General features: G+C 52.5%; 1 protein-coding gene across 1 annotated transcript in view; it reads right to left on the bottom strand.

The window, feature by feature from the left end:
* The window catches only part of TRAM2 (translocation associated membrane protein 2), a 73,555-nt gene that overhangs the window by 21,549 nt on the left and 32,835 nt on the right, over positions 1-19,171 (bottom strand). The window contains exon 2 of the mRNA XM_004605855.3: positions 7,945-8,008. Within this exon, the coding sequence (XP_004605912.1) occupies positions 7,945-8,008 (64 nt within the window). The remainder of the gene's footprint in view (positions 1-7,944; positions 8,009-19,171) is intronic.

Below are 19,171 nucleotides of genomic sequence, written 5' to 3' on the forward strand. Positions count from 1 at the left end.
CAGCCTCCGGGTGTCTCGATCGAAGAATGGGCCAGTCTTGGGCTCCTGCAGCTGGGCAGATCGCGGATCCAAGGAGGCTTCCACTCTCTGGCTACAGTACCGTGACTGCCCACCTGCCTCAGCACTTTCTATTGTCCCCTTACAAAACGGGGCCCGGTTTAATTCCACTCTTTCACGTCCCAGTGACCCTTGCGAGATAGCACCGGAATCCCAAAAACAACCCAACAAACCCCATGACCTGGGTCCCGGGCAAAGGCCTCGGCAGAGCGCGCTGCAGACCATCTGTGGGCAGGTGTTTGTAGGGGGCCGCGTGCCACTCAGAGGGGCCATGGGAGCAACAGCCAGGCACGGGCCTGGGAGGGCACTGCCCTTTGTCTCCAGAGCTGCAAAATGCCCCATGGCTGCTGGAGGCCAGAGAGCCAAGCGGGCCGGGCCCAGCACAGCCAGGGGACAGAGCCTTGTCACCTCTGATCCTTGCCACTCGACCCCTCCTCAGAAACGGGCCACACGCACTCAGCCCGGCCCCTGCAGTGTAAGCCCTGTCGGGTGGAGGAATGTCCAGACGACCACAGCCTGGCCCCGGACTGGTAGGCAGGCAGGACTGACGCTTAGGGAGTCACGGTGCCAGCTTGAAAGCCGAGGAGACCGCCCCCTCCCTCCACTGAAGGCTTGACACGGAAACCCAAAAGGCAAGAGCGCAGGCAGACGGGAAGGAACTAGCATCTGTGCACGTTGCTCTGCCTTACCTTCAAGGAGCGGCTTGAGAAAAAGGCCAGCGGGGGCTTTCTCCTGCAAGGCCCTGAAGCAGCTGCTAATGGGCCAGGCAGCCCCCAAGGCCCAGATCCAAAGCGGGTCTGACATGGCGGGCCTTGCCAGTTCCCAAGATATGGCCAATGGTGCATGTCTAAGCAGCCAAGTTCTTTAGGGCGGGCCTTCTTCAACTCCCCCACTACCCACCCTTAAGCCTGAGAGATTTTTGTACAGTCCCCAACATCCAGACAGATAACAGGTATACAGGTCCAACAGTCACTCATAATAAGTCATCAAAGATGTTTAGTTATTTATTTTTTAAAATTTGCTTGCTTGCAGGTCACACCCAGTAATGCTCAGGGGGTCACTCCTGACTCTGTACTTGGGAATTACTCTTGGCGGTACTCAGGGACAATATAGGGTACCAGGGATCGAACCCTGGTCAGCCGTGTGCAAGGCAAGTGCCCTACCTACTGTAATCACTCCGGCCAAGACATTTATTTTAGAAGAAGGCCTACCCCCACCTGTTCTGCAACCCTAGATAGGGTAGAAACATCTCCCCTACCCATGTGTAAGAAGCTAGGTTCTTCTGGAAACCCCTGAGTCAAGGGACCTTCTCCCTCAATTCTGCAGGCAGGGGATGGAGACTGGGAGGCTGAATGGTGTGCCCAAGATGAGGGGTACAGTCCCAAAGACTCTGTGAATGCTTGAGCCCTGGGGTCACTTGCCCGAGACAAGGGAAGCCTGCAGGCCGGCAGTCTCTGTTTGTGGAAAGAACCAACCCTCTGTTCTCTCTATCATTCACTGTCACTCAGTTTCTGGCCCTAATACCCAACATGCTATGATATTTTAATGAAAGAAGGAAAGAAGGGAGGGAGGGAGGGAGGGAGGGAGAGAGAGAAGAGAACAGAAGAGAAGAGAAGAGAAGAGAAGAGAAGAGAAGAGAAGAGAAGAGAAGAGAAGAGAAGAGAAGAGAAGAGAAGAGAAAAGAAAAGAAAAGAAAAGAAAAGAAAAGAAAAGAAAAGAAAGAACTCACAGTGTCTAATGTTAAGACCAGAAATCTGACATTTTATTCCTGCCAAAACTGGGCAGGGTATACAGTGGCCAGATATAGCACAGGATGGCTGGTTAAACATGAACTTCAGAGAGACAAAGAATAATTTTCTAGCATATGTACAATCTCACGCATCATTTAGGATATACTAAAAAAAAATAAGTATAGACTGTTTTTCTGAAATTTAAATTGGACAGGTGGTCCTATGTTTCCGTTGGCCAAGTCTTACAAGCCGAACGGGCTGGCAAGTGGCAGCAAAGGGATCAGGGATCTGGTGACAAGGAACATTTCCTGCTCATCACTCCTGACCTACAGGGAAGCCGGGATGCCAGCGTGGCGGCAGGCCCGCTCCCAGGAAGTGTCACTCGGAGTAAGAAACCGCGCTCCTCGCGTCCTTCAGCTCCTCTCTCTGAATGGCGCTTTGCCTCTGCAACTCGCCCTGTATGTGTGCGACAGAATCCACACTGCGAGCTGGCGAGTTCAACTCTGTCCCTGCAGAGCGACCCGGCCAAAGCCCGGCCCTCCAGCCCCAGGCACAGGAGCTCATTCGGAAGCAGGGTCCCTGCAGACGCCATACACTGATGACAGGGCCCCTCACAGCAGCACAGGGCCCAAGTCCTCCAAGAGGGGAATCTGGTCTCTAAGCAACATGCACGGGGCGGCCCCTGAGAGTCAGGGCTGTGCTGCCTGAAGGCCCCAGGGCTGGGAGCTCGGAGAGGTGAGGAATGCGCCTGTCCTGGCTCCCGGACCTCTGTCCCCCGCACAGTCCCCTCGCTTGCCTTAGCCCGCGGAGAAATGCGGGGAGACAGGTCTAGGGGAGTGGGAGCGAGCCCCCCCCCCCGCCAAGAGAAAGCCCAGGGGAGCCAAGAGGAAACAAACAGCAAAGGCATCAAGAGTCGCTGCTGGAGGAGAGCCCTATGGTTTAAACACCGAGCAGAGCAAGTCACGAGAGCAAGACCTGTTCCCAATCCCTCCGGCCTTCGAGAGAGTTTGGACAGTTTTTAAAATCACAACCTCAGCAGAACCATCCACGTGAGCTGTTGTTTCTGTTCCCAGGAGCCTTCCGGGGCCCTCGAACCAAACACAACTGTCGTGCGTTGGCGATTGAGGGGCTGAGCGCAGAGCTGAGTGGCTCCCACCAACTTCACTGTCTCTCCTGCCCGTTGACTTGCAGTATTTCAAAGTGCCCCAAGTGGCAAGACGTGAGGGAGAGACGGACCGCTGAGCCAGGCTTCTCCCTCTCTTTCTGCAGTCACTGAAAGCTCAGCTCAGGATGGACGGGGAAGTGCCTTCCCGTTCACTAGGCCTGGGCTTCAGGCCTGGAGGACGAGTCCAGATTTCGTTGAGTCAGCCCTAAAAACGTGGCCATCCCAGCGGGCCCCACGCACACAGGCTTCGCTCGTGCCAAGCTCTCTGTCTCTCATTGGAGACCTTTGCTCGGGCTGATGCCTGGCTCTGGAATATTGGTGGCCCAGGCCCCAGCCACTAACCCTCCAGACACCAGCACAGCCTCCCACACTCACACGTGTCACACAGCCTTGTTTATTTCCTTCCTCACCATGAGCACAATTCTATCGGCTGTTACCTTATTTATCACCCCTCCCTGCACAATCAGGAGTGAGCTCCAAGAATCAGAGATCAGGCATGGTTAAGAAGCCTTTCCGCCCAGGACAAGGCAGACAATACTTGTTTAATTGGAATACTTATCTGCTTCTTTATTTTGGTTTGGGGCTACACCCTACAGTGCTCAAGGCTCTGGGCTCAGGGATCACTCCTGGTGAAGCTCAGAGGATAGCAGGCGGCACAAGGGACTGAACACAGCTAACAAGGGTTAGCTGTGTTAAGGCGAGCACTTTACCAGGTCTCTCGGACCCTGATTCACGATTCCAAACAAGCAAATGAGGGTGCTTCATGCTCTAAGATTCCGAGCGCAGGGGTTGGAGCGATAGCACAGCGGGTAGGGTGTTTGCCTTGCACAAGGCCGACCCAGGTTCGATTCCCATCATCCTATATGGTCCCCTGAGCACCGCCAGGGGTAATTCCTGAGTGCATGAGCCAGGAGTAACCCTTGTGCAATGCTGGGTGTGACCCAAAAAGAAAAAAAGAGAAGAAAAAAAACAGATCCTGAGCGCAGTGTGGAGTCTGGGCTTGAGCTGCTTAGCCTGGCTCTGGGGACAGACGCTCTGGGGGGCTCTGGGCTGCTGCTAATTTCTCCGGCAGTTTCAAATTCAAAAACCAGCCCTTTGATGATGATCTGGCTTACAAACGACACCACGAGGAGGACCCGTCCTGGTTATGTGCACCCCAGCAGCCGTGGCCACCAGCACACCACTCCCTCATGGTCCGTGAGCATGCACCGGGGGACCAGCCCACACCCCACACCCTCGGGCAGAGGCACAGCCCAGCAGCTGGTAACTGGGTATCCCTCCCCACACAAATAAACAGCCATTCTGATTATTTTAAGTCTATTCATTTCAAATTTACCAAAGCAAATTCTTTAAAACTTAGCATTCGTGTGTCACAGGAACTAAGTGATAGGAAAGATTTTGGCAACGGCATAGTGTCCAAAATGTGAATACCTGAGGGGCTGGAGAGACAGTACAGGGGTGAAGGTGCTTGCCTGTACACGGCCAACACTAGTTCTATATTCAGCACCATAGAAGGCCCCCTCTCACTTCCAGGAGCGACCCCTGAGCACTGCTGGGTGTGGTCCAAGGCCCCGGCCCCAACCCCGTAAAACTACTACCATTGGGCCAGAGAGACAGCACCAAGTAGGCTAAGGCACTGGACTAGCATGTGCCAAGGTCAGGGCCTGGGGTTTGAACCCCAGCACCAGAGTGCCCAGCACTGCCAGGCCTGCCCCTGGACACACACCTGGGTGCAGTCTCAGCACTGCTGGCCAGGTGCGGCCCAAAGAACAGAAGGGGGGGGGGGGAAGGCAAACAGTCAGAAATTCCAGTGAATGGAATATACACAAAACTGTAGTCACAAGAATTGCTGCAGTGCTGCTGACAAGAAAGAGGGAGGCGTCAAGAGCGAGCGACTGGATAGATGACCTGTGCCAGTCCCTACCAAGAAAGGCTCTGTGGCTCCTCAAAGATGGCTCTGCCTGGAATAATAATGGACGGCAGGGGGCAAAGGTGTGTCACACAGAGCAGCAGGAACGGAAGGTAACCGGACTGGAATGTTAACACTATTTCTGACAGGTGACGGGAGCAGGCACGACTTCTCTCTCCTTGTGTTTCTCTGTGCTCTTCAAATCTCCTTTGAGCAGGTCCTGCATCACCCAAGTAAGTATACTTCGAGAGGTGTTTATGAACAGAGCAGGAAAGAAGCCAAGGGGGGTAAGGAAAGAAGATGAGAAAGGGAGTAATGGGGAAGCAGGGCTCAGGGACCTTGGGTACGGGGTAATGGGGGGGGAATGTCATAGCTTAGCTAATATCCAAACCACACACTCAACAACACTGAAAACAAGAGATCCAAACTACAACCACCAAACTTTATAACTGCCTGTCAAAGTGGCAGGTTGAGGGGGCGGGGGGGGGGGGGTGGCGTGGGAGGAAACTTGGGAACACTGGTGGAAGGAAGGGCATTCCTAGGCGTTCCTGATAGGGCTGGGGCTACAACAACATTATATGTGTAAAACTCAGCTATCACTGATCTTGGTTCTTGAGTGGAAATTCTTTCAACCAAGGGGCCCGAGAGATCACATTCAGTCAACCTGGGTTCAATCCCCAGCCCCACACAGGGTCCCCCGAGCCTCACCAGGAGTGATGCCTGAGAGCCAGGAGTCAGCCCCCAGCACTGTTGGGTGTGGCTTCAAAGCAACAACAACAACGACAACAAAATTAAACATCGATTTTCACCAGGGTCGGAGAGACAAATATTGGCCAACTCCACTGATGTGGGGGACCTGGAAGAGTCAAATTCACAGAGACAGAAAGTAGAAGGGTGGCGGCTGGGGCCTAGGATGGGCACATGGGGATTGAGAGTTTCAGGGTGCAAAGTTTGGGTTCTGCAAACTGAGGAGTTCTAGAGATGGAGGGTGGGGATAGAAGGGCGACAACATGGCAATACCTAACGCCACTGAACCACACATTTAAAAATGGTTAAGAGGGAAAATTTGGGGGCCAGAGACATAATACAGTGGGCAGGGCGCTTGCCTTGCACACAACTGCCACAAGCTTGATCCCCGGTACCCAATATGGTACCCCAAACCCCTGCTAAGAGTGATTCCTGAGTATGAGTAGAGCCAGTCAGAAGAAAGCCCTGAGCACTGAGGGTGTAGCCCTAAAACAAAAGAAACAGAAGAAGGCAAAATTTATAGTATGTGCTTTTTGAAAAAAACACAATTTTTTGAACAAAAGCAATCAGTGTTGGCATGGATGTGGGGAGAAAGGGACTCTCCTTCATTGCTGGTGGGAATGCCAACTTGTCCAGCCTTTTTGGAAAATAACACGGACATTTCTCAAACTATAAATTGAGCTCCCATTCGACCCAGCAATACCACTTCTGGAAATATACCCTGGGGGCCTAAAAACACACAGCAGAAACACCATCTGCACTCCTATGTTCATTGCAGCACTACTCACCATAGCCAGAATCTGGAAACAACCGGAATATGCAAGAACAGACGAATGGATAAAAAAAAAAAAAAAAAAAAAAAAAAAAAAAAACACAAAACTATAGCACATTTACACAATGGAATACTACGCAGTTGTTAGGGAAAATGAAGTCATGAAATTTGCCTATAAATGAATAGACATGGAAAATATCATGCTGAGTGAAATGAATCAGGAGGAGACAGATATAGAATGACTGCACTCATTTGTGGTATTTAAAAATACATATAGTAAAAGACTAATATCCATAGCCAGGGAAAACAGGGGCTAGGAGGGCTGGTCAATGACTAACCACATGTGGGGGGCTGAGGGTAGGTAAGACTGAGAAGAGACCAGTCTGACAATAATAGCGGGGAATGATCACGCTGGGCAAGACCTGAGGGCTAAAAGTATGTAAAGGGATATTCTTGATAACCTTTTAGTATCGATATTGCAAACCATAATGCCCATAAGGGGCAGGGGGGGAGGGGGAGAGAGAGAGAGAGAGAGAGAGAGAGAGAGAGAGAGAGAGAGAGAGAGAGAGAGAGAAGCGCCTGGCACAGAGGCAGGCAGGGAGTGGGGGTTGGGGGGTGATGGGAGGGAACCTGGGACACTGGTGACGGGTGCTGGGAGGTATACACTGGTGGAGGGGTGGGTACTGGAACAGGTATGACTGATATCTAATCATGAACAACTTTGTAAGGGTTTATCTCACAGCAATTCAATTAAAAAGTTTTAAAAAACAACAACCATTTTTTAAAGAAGGTGACCTGTAAGTTGTGTTTGGAGTTGGGTCTAGGGAGATCCAGGAGGACAGGAGCAGAGAGACTAAATGTGCCGCTGGTCCACTTGGCTCCACGGTGGCAATCTCCAGGATGGCCAGGGCTGGGCAGAGCCTTGGGGCAAGCAAACACCAGCCCCGTTTCCAAGCATCAGCTGGCCACAGCACCTCCTCGCTGCAGCTCCCAGCCAGCCCCCCAGGAACGCGCCTTCCTGGGGCCACGGGGACTTCGGGGAGCTGGGGGACCCAGACAACGTGCCAGGCTTCTCCTGGACCAAGGAACCAGGGATTTGCTGCCCAGTGTCCTCCAGCTGACCGTGAGCAGAGTCGGACAGGGATAAGAACCTCGCCCTAAAGGTGACGGCAACACGCCTCGGCCACAGCAGGAAGCACACGAGAACGGATTCAGCACGCAAGTTCCTCCTTGGCTCACCAAGGAGACCCGCTGGGAGCTGCCCCTGAAGGAGGGACACCGTGCCTGGCCCTAAGGCTGCAGAGTCCGAGGCCAGGGCTGGCTGTGGTCTGCTGCTGTGTCTCAACCAGGGCGGGCGGGATGTTGGCCGAGGAGTGGAAAGCTCCAAAGAGAAAACATAAGCACAGAGCAAGCGGTCAGCCAGTCCTCCCCAGGCACCAGGACGAGAGAGAGAGAGAGAGAGAGACAGAGACAGAGACAGAGACAGAGACAGAGACAGAGAGACAGAGAGACAGAGAGACAGAGACAGAGAGAGACAGAGAGAGAGAGAAGCATTTGGCCTTACCTGCTGTCGGCACACTGACGTTATACTGAGGTAAAATAAATAGGAAGGCAGTCTTGGCGGTGACCTGTAAAATAAAGGGAAAAACTCCCAGTTAGCTTTTGGGTCACATCAGCAAACACCAGTGGAAGCTTCTGCCAGCCCCAGGGTTAGCCCATCGCCATCCCAGCGGTGCTGGTAGGGCCTGATGGCTCAATACCCAGCCTGGGGGGTGCTGAAGGGACAGGAGGGCACACCCCAGCCGTGCTCAGACACAGGGTCGGGGAACGGACTCGGGGGTTGGCACCTACGAGGCATGTGCTGTCCCAGCAGAGCCACGGCCCCTGCTGCAGGCTCAGCCCCTCCACACCTCAGCCTCATGGGCCTCTCCGTGAGGGCTTTTACCAAAGCATGCAGGATTAATACCACTTTTTTTCCATAACAAACACAGAAATCCAGGGCCCTGGGAGGTTTCTAGAGTGCTTGTCACCACAGATGGGATGAAACAAACTGTTCGTGGTCAGCTATGAGTTCCCAAGCTAAGAAGACAAATCTGGCAGCCATTCTGTCATCCGTCCAAGTCAGCGATTACTATGTTTTTCTGGGAACCTAGCAATCAGGAAGACAGAAACTGAGCGGTGACGACGCGGCCCTTGAGAAGTCGTGCACTGGTTAACTGCACAGGTGGGCCGGAGCGACGGTACAGCAGGGAGGGCACTTGCCTTGCATGCAGCTAACCAGCGGTGGTGGTCCCCTGAGAACCACCAGGCGTAATTCCTGAGTGCAGAGCCAGGAGGAACCCATGGGCGTCGCTGGTGTGGCCCAAAAGAGCAAAAAACAAGACAAAAGCTAACACCCTGCAGACTGGAAAGAAGCCCCCAAGATCTACACCTGGCCTTCTGAAACAGAGAGTCCCAGCTGCGACTCTCACAGCCACCGTCCACAGGACACGTGCCCCCACATGACTGGTTTGTTTTTCATGAAAGCTGAACTGGCAGGTGCAAGAGGCAGTAAAGAAGTTAAGGCATTTGTCTTGGATGCTGCTGACCCAGGTTCAACCCCCAGCACCGCACACAGTTCCTCTGAGCGGAGAGCCAGAGGTAAACCCTGAGGACCGCTGAGTGTGGCCCAGTCCCTCCCCCCACACAAAATTTAAAACTAAAGGGGGCTGGAAAGTTAATACAGCAGGTAGGGTGCTTGCAAAAAAAAAAAATTAAACAGAATCCTAGCTGGCTCTGCAAACAAATGATAGTTTGTGTCACACACAGGATCCAGGGGTGATGGGGTGCACGCTTCACTCATGGCTGAATCCAGCTCGATCTCTGGTACCACAGTGTCCCAAGCACTGCTGGAGGCTACCACGTACCACTAGGGTGGCCCAGCTGACACGACACTGGGCACCACAGTCTTGCAGCACCTCATCCCCGGGCCCTGAATGCTCAACCCCTGGCCCGTGGCTGAGCACTGCTAGGAGGGGCACCCAAGCCCCCCCAGAAATAAGATAATACCAGTAATAATACCATGGAGACGAGCTGACTATTAAGGACCAAACCCATGCAGTGGCAACACGGCTTGCAGGAGAGTGGCTTACAGACCAGGACCTAGAGTGGCCCAGCCTTGCTGTCGGCCACTTGCTAGTGCAACCAAAAGCCTCAGTTTCCCTGTTTGTCAAAACAGGGACTTAGGTCTGGGTGGCACCAGCCCAGCTGTTAGCACCGCTGAAAGGCCCCCGTTCAGCTCCAGCGCCCGGGGGGAACAGGCGGCTCAGGCTGCGCCCGAGGCTCCAGAGACACTTCGCCCCACAGTGTTTGGTGTTCCTGCAAATGAGACGAGATCTCAGGCTGCCAGCACGGGGTGTCCTCTGCTCGCAGCAGGCTGTGACTGCGCGCTGCTGGGTGCCACTGCCTCAGACATGTTCCATCAGGCTCGCCCAACCGGACTAGGAAGGAGAAGGCCCCGGAAAACAAGCCCGGTCCAAATTTTCAGTGTGTTCCCAAAGCTCCTGACAGTCCAACTGCCTCTGTTTCTTCAGCACAGATGTGTTTTATTTCAGTCAAACGGTTCTATTAACTTGTCCACTGGTGGGGCGCGGGGGGATTTGGCCAAATCCTCCCTCTATCCCAAACATACACACATACACACACACACACACACACACACACACAACACACCCCACACTCACATACACAATCACTCTTCTCACACACACACTCTTTCTCACACATTCTCTCACTCACACACAGCACACACCTACACACACACATATACACTCTTCTCATATACACATTCTGCCTCACACAGCACACACATACATTCTCTCTCACACACACACCTTCTCTTCTCACATACTTGCACATACACATATTCTATCTCACACCTACACTCTCACACATATTTTACACATACACCCTCACACACTTGCATATAAACACCTCAACTAGTCAACACTCTCACTCAGCCTTCATAACCCAGCTCGATGGCCTCCCCCTCCAGGAAGCCTTCCCTAATGTTCCCAAGTTATGATCTCTTCTTCCTCGGGAAGCACCTTCACCATTACACACTTTCCCCTTACCCTGCCCCATCAACATTTCCACACAAGCAATTACAGTTCTGTTCAGGCCTCACTCCTTGGAAAGTTGGGACTGTGCTGTCTCCCCTAACTGCACTCCCTTCTCAAGTAACCAGCCTAGAAGCACTAGGTAAGTGCCTCTTTCTCCGAATAAACTCAGCATAGAGAGAACTCAGAAACCAACAGGGCACAACAAGGCTGGCTTCACTCCGCTGCCTCCACCCCTGCCCACCTCCCACCTCTCTCCATCACCCACAGACTCCTGGAGCCCCGTCCGGCTGTGAAGCCACCAGAAGAGACCTCCACTGCCAGCCACACCCAGACCCACCACTGCTGCTGCCTGTCCAGCCAAAGGGTCTATCCCCTGAGCCCCATGTGTGGCTTGCCAGGGACTCTTTCAGGGATCGCCACCCCCCATACCATCACGGCTGAAATCCTTGTGGAGATCTGAGGAGGATGGAGGAGATGGGACAAATGGGAGGAGGCAGAAAGGCAGGCGGGTGGCTAACGAGAACATGTTTTCCAGGCACCAGACCCTGCCCTGAGCACAAATATCTTACTGGGGTTCATGTGTTCAGAAACCACACTTGGAGGGGACTGGGCATCTGTGGGCTTTGGGTTGACCTGCCTCCACAGTCCACCGACCCCATCCCCTGTGCCTGGTCCACGGGAGTCTCCTTCGAGTGGCTGGAGAGTCCCTTCCTACGACACTTTATCAGCCAACTTGCAGCAGGCTGCTGCTCAAGGCCAGCGTCCGAGTCCCTGGGGGAGCTGTGACAAGCTCAGTGCCCGGGGCCAGCATCGGCCAACTGAACCTGACCCTTGGAGACATCAGCATGTTGTTAGGCAGCCAAGTCTGAGAGCCACTTGTGCAGAACCGGGTCCTCCCCGGCCTTCCCAGGGTGCTGTCTCTGAACCTGTTCCCTATCCCTTATAAAATTGGTATATCTGGTACAGGGCCAGGGGCCAGGGGCTCAGGAGGACCCAGGGCCCTGTGCAATTCTCAGCCACCTGGGTCACTGGTTCAATACAAGGGTCTGAGGACAAGATGCTGCGTGGGCCCTATAGTGCTGGGGACATGGTGGCAGAGGGGGGCAGAGATGGTCCCCACACTAGCCCTGTGGTGGTAAGGGCCTCAAGACGAGGCCTACATCAAGCAGTGACACCTGTGGAAACCATCCGGGTGGGTCATGGACAGATATTTGTTCAAACCACTGTATTACCTCCTGGCGCCTGGAACTTTCTTTGTAAGTAGATTTTTTTGTTTAATGCCAAAAGAGAAATGCACCTTTACAAAACTGAAACAGTTGAGAAATACGTAAGGTAAACACCCTCTCCTTTGGCCGCATCCCTGCGTGCTGGGTACCAGCCCTCTGCGAGCTCCTCCCATTCCTTTATCCACTGGGAAGTGATTTTATTTGTATGAGAAATCATTACCCAAGGAATTAAAGAATTTAAAAAGCTGTTGGAAACCCCTGGGGCCTGGTGCTCGGAGGCACAGTGGCAGCTGGCACCAGCTGCCCTCAGGGGCCCTGGAGACAGCTCTCTGCAGTGGACACCCCTCACTGCTCTCCAGCTGCCCCTGGGTGGAGGATGCCACAGAAGAACACGGATCCCACTGGAAAGCCCCAGGACACGGCAGCAAGATCCACACTGGACAAGTCCTTCTGTCCCTCTGCACCAAACTGCAGGACAAGGGGCCTGGGGCTGAGGCTCCTCATAGGGCTGAGCTCAAGGTTCAAGGTGCCGAAGATCCACATCAGGAAGAAGCAGGCCTTGGCCAAGCTGGAGGCGGAGGGTTCTGAGGACCTGGCTTGGAAAGCAGCTCGTCCCCGCTGGATTCCACATCAGCTGTGCAATCCAGCAGATCCTCCCTGGGGGACCCCTGGACAAATGGTGGGTCCCGCATTCCTGAGAGTCTCAGAGCTGCCCCCATGAATCTCTCCTGACACCCCCCAAGACAATGAATCCTACTCCCTATTCAAAAAGAAAATTTATAAGAGTTGTAACTTATTAACAAATATTTAAATCCCCCCCCCCTTTTTTAGCTCTGTTCATCAGATGGTTGTCTCAGTATCCTAGAGACCAGGGCGCAAATCAATTCAGCCTATGTGAAAAGCATTCCCAAGCACATTTACATGTAAAATGCGGTGGGTCAACCTTACGGGGTTACTAACGCCAAACATGCAAATAAGTGTGTTATAGAATAAGACCGCCTTTATGCCAGCCAGGGCAGCTCATGAATCTTTCCCATAGGCTTAATCCCCCATGTTGAACACTGCTAAGCTCAGCCAAGTAAAACAGGCTCTCTATGAGAACATACACAACTGCACAGAACCCGCTAACCCAACTCCTGAAAGAGGAAGCCCACTGATTTGATTTTTTTTTTTAAGGCAGGCAAAGCATCTTGCCTGCCTCTAGTCCTGCACAGGGTCTCACGGTGGCTCTGCTGTCTCAGATCCTGTGAACAAAGAACGAGGGGAAATTCCCAACTGCTTCTCTTTGGAGAAACACGGGGCTTGTCATCACATTTCCAACAATCTACACTTTATCTCAATATAAACCTTGGGGGGGGGGGTGTGCATGTGTTATATGGATGTGTGCGTGTATGCATGCAGGTGTGTGTGTGCACAATGCTGTAGTTAATATGCTTTGCTGAAGCAGGACTTTTTTTTTCTTTTGGCTTTCTGAGTCACACCAGGCAATGCTCAGGGGTTACTCCTGGCTCTGCACTCAGGAATTACTCCTGGCGTTGCTCAGGGGACCATATGGGATGCCGGGGATTGAACCTGGTTGGCTGCGTGCAAGGCAAACACCCTCCCCGTTGGACGCAGTCCCTCCGGCACTGAAGCAGGACTTTGAATGTGTGGCCAGCCGCACGACAAGCCTCCCTGCAAGCAGCTCACGCCCTGGATGTAAGCACCCGTCACAGACTGCACCGAAGCTCCAGGCTTGAGGGCCAGGCTCAGCAGCAAAACAAGCCATAAAAAGCACAAGGACGCAAAAAGGTGGCACCAAGCAAGGCACAGAAGTAACAGGACGCCTGCCTCCAGCAGGAGAGCTGAAACGAGGAGGAGGAGGAGGAGGAGGAGGACCGTCGAGCTCTGAGGCATCTGGGAGTATTCCCGCCAGGACCCTCTGAGTCTCCCACTCTCCTGTGCATGTCTACCTGGGACCACAAACTCGCCCCAAATATTGATTAATTTTGTCAAGTCAGAGCAGGGGCAGATAAGGCAATCCAGAATGATCAGGGATAGGGACCAATCCCAATGCCTTCACCATGGAGTTTGCATCTAAAGCTTACTTCCTCTTTTTCTTTCTAAAACTCATGTTTAGTGACTGAGTTGTTTTTTTTTTTTTTTTTATTCACTGGGAGATACACAATTACAGAGCTGTTCAGTCATACAACATTCCAACACCCATCCCTTCACCAGTGTACACTGCCACCACCAATGGCCCCCATTTACATTTCTTGTGGTACCAGGATGACATGAGCGGTGCCGAGATCACACGTGCAAGGCAGGCAGGCACTCTAGCCTGCAGGCAGCCTCTGGTTCCAGCCCTGCAGTGACTGGATTTAGCTTATCTGGAGAAACAGTACAGAGGGTGGAGCACTGGCCTTGCACGTGGCTGACCCAGCCACAATCCCCAGCACCAGAAATGGTCCCCCAAGATCCACCAGCAGTAAGCCCTGAGTACAGAACCAGGAGTCAGCCCTGAGCACTCACTGCTGGATGTGACCCCAAAACAGAACCCCCCCCAAAAAAAAAGCATATCTGTTCCCAAGGCAGACTTACGATACAGGCCAGGCGATGGACAAAAATACAATGACAAGGGCTAGAGCGACAGCACAGCAGGTAGGGCGTTTGCCTTGCATGCGGCTGACCCGGGTTCGATTCCCAGCATCCCATATGGTCCCCTGAGCACCGCCAGGAGTAATTCCTGAGTGCAGAGCCAGGAGTAACCCCTGAGCATCGCCGGGTGTGGCGCAAAAAGAAAAATATATATATAACGACAATAGAAAATGAATTGCAAGAGGACAAAAAAAATAAGATTAAAAAAAATAGTAAGAGGTAAAGGGAAGCAGCAAGAAATGAGTCTGAGGCACCAAAAAAAAAAAGCATTCATTCCACTGAAACCCTACCCCTTGGCTAAAGGTGCTCAGAAACTTGGCTCTCAGCTGTCTCAGAACCACTAAACTCCCTAAATCAACTGTTGGATAACCCACATTCCTTATTTTTAAAAAAATATGCAGCAGCAGTTCCTCTTTTCAACACAGAATACTTCTTTCTCTGCTTTAAAAGGTGCTGTGGCACCCCAAACCTTCACTCCCTAACTCTTGTCTCAACTCCTCTCCACCTCAGACGGGAACAGGCAGCTGGCAAGCGCCTCTCCGCACTATGCGGGCGGGGTTCGGGGAGCACAGACGGCTGAGAAACTCGAGCCCATTAAAACTGTCATTCCAATTATTTTCCCTTGCACTGAGGCTGTTTATAGGAAACATTATTAAGTTTAATAGCATTTTAAAGGGCAGATTCATTAGGTGAAAGGTTAAAAGTGATCATGTGCTAATACGCAAAGGGAGGACCCTAAATTATGTAGCAGGGTCAGCTGGGGACCACACATCCCCCACTCACCAATTTCCGCCCACCCCACCCTAGCACCACCACCCCACCCCCCACCACACACTTCACTAAACTTTGAACTAGGCACCCGGCGTCAAGCACAAAGGCAGTGACACAGAGCATGCTCCTGTAGCCATGACCAAACCATGCCATTTCACAAGCCCTGTTCTAGCTGGGGCACGTGAATCTGAGCTCCAGACGGCAGTCAGACCCAGGACGTGGGTGAAGTAGCAAAGCAGCGGCAAGGTATGTCCCCTCTGCACACCAGGCTTCCGGCCCCTGGACACCCAGCAGGAAGGACAGGGTCACCTGAGCAAGCGCTTCCTGGCTACCAGGCAGGGTTCGGAGAGCGCTTCCTACAAACGATCCTCCGGTGCCTTCTCCCACTGACCCTGCGACACACGCATGAGGACCAGCCCCGTGTGACACACCAACAAGGAAAAGGACAAGGTCTTCGAAGGTTCTGCAACGGTCTCTCCCCACCTTCAGCTCCAGTTCCCACTTCCACTTTTTCGTCAAGGCCTTAGAATGACAACCTACAGAGGCTTTCCCAGAGGTCTAAAATAAATTCCTGGGGCTGGAGTGATAGCACAGTGGGTAGGGCGTTTGCCTTGCACGAGGCCGACCTGGGTTCAATTCCCAGCATCCCATACGGTCCCCCGAGCACTGCCAGAGTAATTCCTGAGTGCATGAGCCAGGAGTAACCCCCGTGTGTTGCTGGGTGTGACCCAAAAAGAAAAATAAGGGGGGGCTGAGACCTGGGCACACACTGGCAGCTCAGCCACACCCCCCTGCTGTCCCCTGCCACTGTGGACTGTGACACCGATGGCCAGCCGGCACCCGTCTCCTTCTGCTGCACGACTGACAGGGCCCAGCGCAGTGCCCGCCCAGCCGGCTCAGGCCAGTTCTCGGGGCGCCAGCCCTGCCTCCCAGACTCAGACCTTCCCCGAATTGCTTTCGCATCTTTCGGCTGGGATAGCGGGTAGGAAAATTTCAGTCAGACAGGAAAACATTTGAAAGTCACGCCCATTGGTGAGGAAGCATCTTTCTTTCTTTCTTTTCATTTTTCTTTTTAAATTGAAATCTTTAAACCCTTCTTTCCCGAGGCTCCAGCTCTGAAGGGGAAGCATTTTTGGTAAAAAATCACCTGTGTGCATTTAGGCCAAGGCTACCTTTTTTTTTTAAAAAAAAAAAAAAAACATTGTTGCTGCGATTGTTGGGTGCCAGTACCAACCCCGGGCAATTCTGGGGGTGGGGGGGTGCCTCAAGTGCCAGGGCAGGCTCTGGGCTCACCCCCCACGTCTGCGCCTGTAAATGAATGGCCAGGACATGCTGTCGAGAGGTCTGCTGCCCTCCGTGCTTCTGCCGGAACAAAGACGCCTTTCATTTTGTTTCCGAAACTCCCGTTTGGGATGTCCAGAGGCCGGCAGGGACCGCTGAGTGCCTGCAAGAAGGGTGCAGGCCTCGGACAAGACCTTCCTGTAAGCCTTTAAGCAATGCCTAGGGATTCTGGTTTTCTCATTTGAAAAACTGCCTTGATTTAAGAATTAGGCAAGGCTAAATAAACACATACACACACACACACACACACACACACACACACACACACACACATCAGGTTCTGAAGAACATTCAACTATTAACTATCACAGTCACAGTTTTTAAAATTAGATTGCAAGCTGAATTTATGAGGAAAACATCAGGATAGCTGCAATAAAATTCTGTTGCTTGCTTTATTATACTCATCAGTTCCAAAATCTAAACTTGACACGGGAGCTGAGAGGACTTGTTAAGAGCCCTCTGATAGTTGTAAAAGTCTTTGAAGCTGGGACTGGGAGGAGGCACCAAGGACTGCAGCACAAGCTTCTCACACAGGAACCCCGGGTCCAACCCCTAGCAGTACCCCAAAAATGCTCAGGACCGGCCCTGACCACAGCTAGGTGCACCCCCTGACACTAACAGCAGAAACCAAACCCTCTGGAGCCGGACTTTTCAAGAAAGGTGCTTTGGGGTTGGAGAAATGGCGCAGCAGGAAGGCGCTTGCATGAGGCCGACATGGGTTCGATCTCCGGCACTCCATGGTCTGACCCCAGAACCCCACCACAAGCAACCCCTGAGCAGAGAGCTGGGAATAAGCCCTGAGCTTCGAAGCCCCCAAAAAACAGGAAAGGCATTTCTGAGGATCCTGGATACAAAGCTGCCGTGCCACTAGGGGATGTCGACCAAGGTTTGACAAACAGCAAGTAGTTGGGGACAGGCCCTTCCCAGAATGAAACCATGGCCGAGGAAGACTACAAATCAATGCAGCCAGTGCTCGACCTACTATGGCATGGCTGATGGAGAGTCTCAGTGCATCTGCATTTTATATATATGTGTGTGTATATATAGATATAGATATAGATATATACTTCTTTTCTAAAGGCCATATATGTGTAAAATCAGAGGGCCAGAGAGATGGCTCAATGGGTTAGGCACATGTTTTGCATACAGGAGACCTGGGTTCACATTGGCACCACAGGATACCCCAAGCACTGCCAGGAGTGGGCCCTGGGCACAGAGTCAGGGGTAGTATCTGCCAGGTGTAATCCAAAAAAAGAAACAGCCCTCCCCCAAAATACACTACACAGCCCCCTCAGTGCACCTCCAGGTGTGAGCCTGGCAGTCCCACAGGGCTGTTTTCAGCTCCACCAGACATAAGCAATATTGCATGGTGCGCACACAGTGCCCGAGCACTGTGCCAAGCAGGGCCACCATGAGGCTCTGTCAGCACTGCTATATTGCTCCTCTCAGTCCCCCATCGGAGCACTGCTGCACGGTCGTCCCATCGCTCATCAATTTGCTCGAGCGGGCACCAGTAATGTCTCCATTGTGAGACTTGTTGCTACTGTTTTTGACATATCGAATACGCCACGTCAGGCTCTGCCGTGCGGATGGAATACTCTCGGCAGCTTGCCAGGCTCTCCAAGGGGGACGGAGGAATCAAACCTGGGTCAGTGTGCAAGGCAAACGCCCTACCCTCTGTGCTATCACTCCAGTCCCCCACAAATACAGAAGCAAAATAAGATGACCTTTCTTTAAAAAGCCCATTTATCCTGTGTTGCATGGCAAGACACAGGCTGCATCTGGTAGAAAAGAGAAAAACACACAGTGACACAGCGGTCAGCTCAGTACAGCCTTTCCTTCAGATCCAATGCTCTGGGGTCAGTGAGTTTGGATGCAGTTGCACCTGAAAAGTAAATTAAAAATCAAAACAGAGGGGCTGGAGAGAGAGCACAGTAGATAGGGCGTTTGCCTTGCACAAGGCCAACCTGGGTTTGATTCCCAGCATCCCATATGGTCCCCTGAGCACCGCCAGGAGTAATTCCTGAGTGTGTAAGCCAGGAATAACCCCTGTGCATCACCAGGTGTGACCCCCCCAAAAAAAAAAATCAAAACAGAAAAATTAAAGAGTCGGAGCTAAAGCAATGGTACAGTGGGGAGGGCACGTGCTGTGCACGCAGCCTATCCGAGTTCACTCCCCAGCACCCCATCTGACCCCACCCCCCCCCCAGGACTGACAGGAGTCATTCCTGGGTGCAGAGCCAGGAGGAACCTGTGCTTGAATCACACCAGTGTGGCCCAAAACCCATAAAAAAATACACACATACATACATACAAACTTACATACATAAGTAAACAAAAAGGGTTCCAGTGTGTAGTCCTTTAGGCTGTTGGTGACCAGAGTTACAGGTGGGCAGAGAATTAGACCCAAGTGCAGGAAAGAGCATAAGCTGAATGGCACTTTTTTTCTCTTCTTTTTGAGTCACACCGAGCAATACTCAGGGATTACTCCTGGTTCAGGCACTCAGGAATTACTCCTGGCGATGCTCAGGGGACTATATGGGATGCTGGGAATCAAACCCAGGTTGGCCATGTGCAAGGCAAACGCCCTACCCACTATGCTATCTCTCCAGCAAAGAAGTCTTACAAGGGGGCAGAAAAAGCTAAACACAAACAAATTCCTGGACTCTGACCACAGTGCCAAGAACAGCAGAGGAAGGGGAGCAGGTGAGGAGAG

The sequence above is a fragment of the Sorex araneus genome, chromosome 4, assembly GCF_027595985.1.
Source record: "Sorex araneus isolate mSorAra2 chromosome 4, mSorAra2.pri, whole genome shotgun sequence".
Classification (NCBI taxonomy): domain Eukaryota; kingdom Metazoa; phylum Chordata; class Mammalia; order Eulipotyphla; family Soricidae; genus Sorex; species Sorex araneus.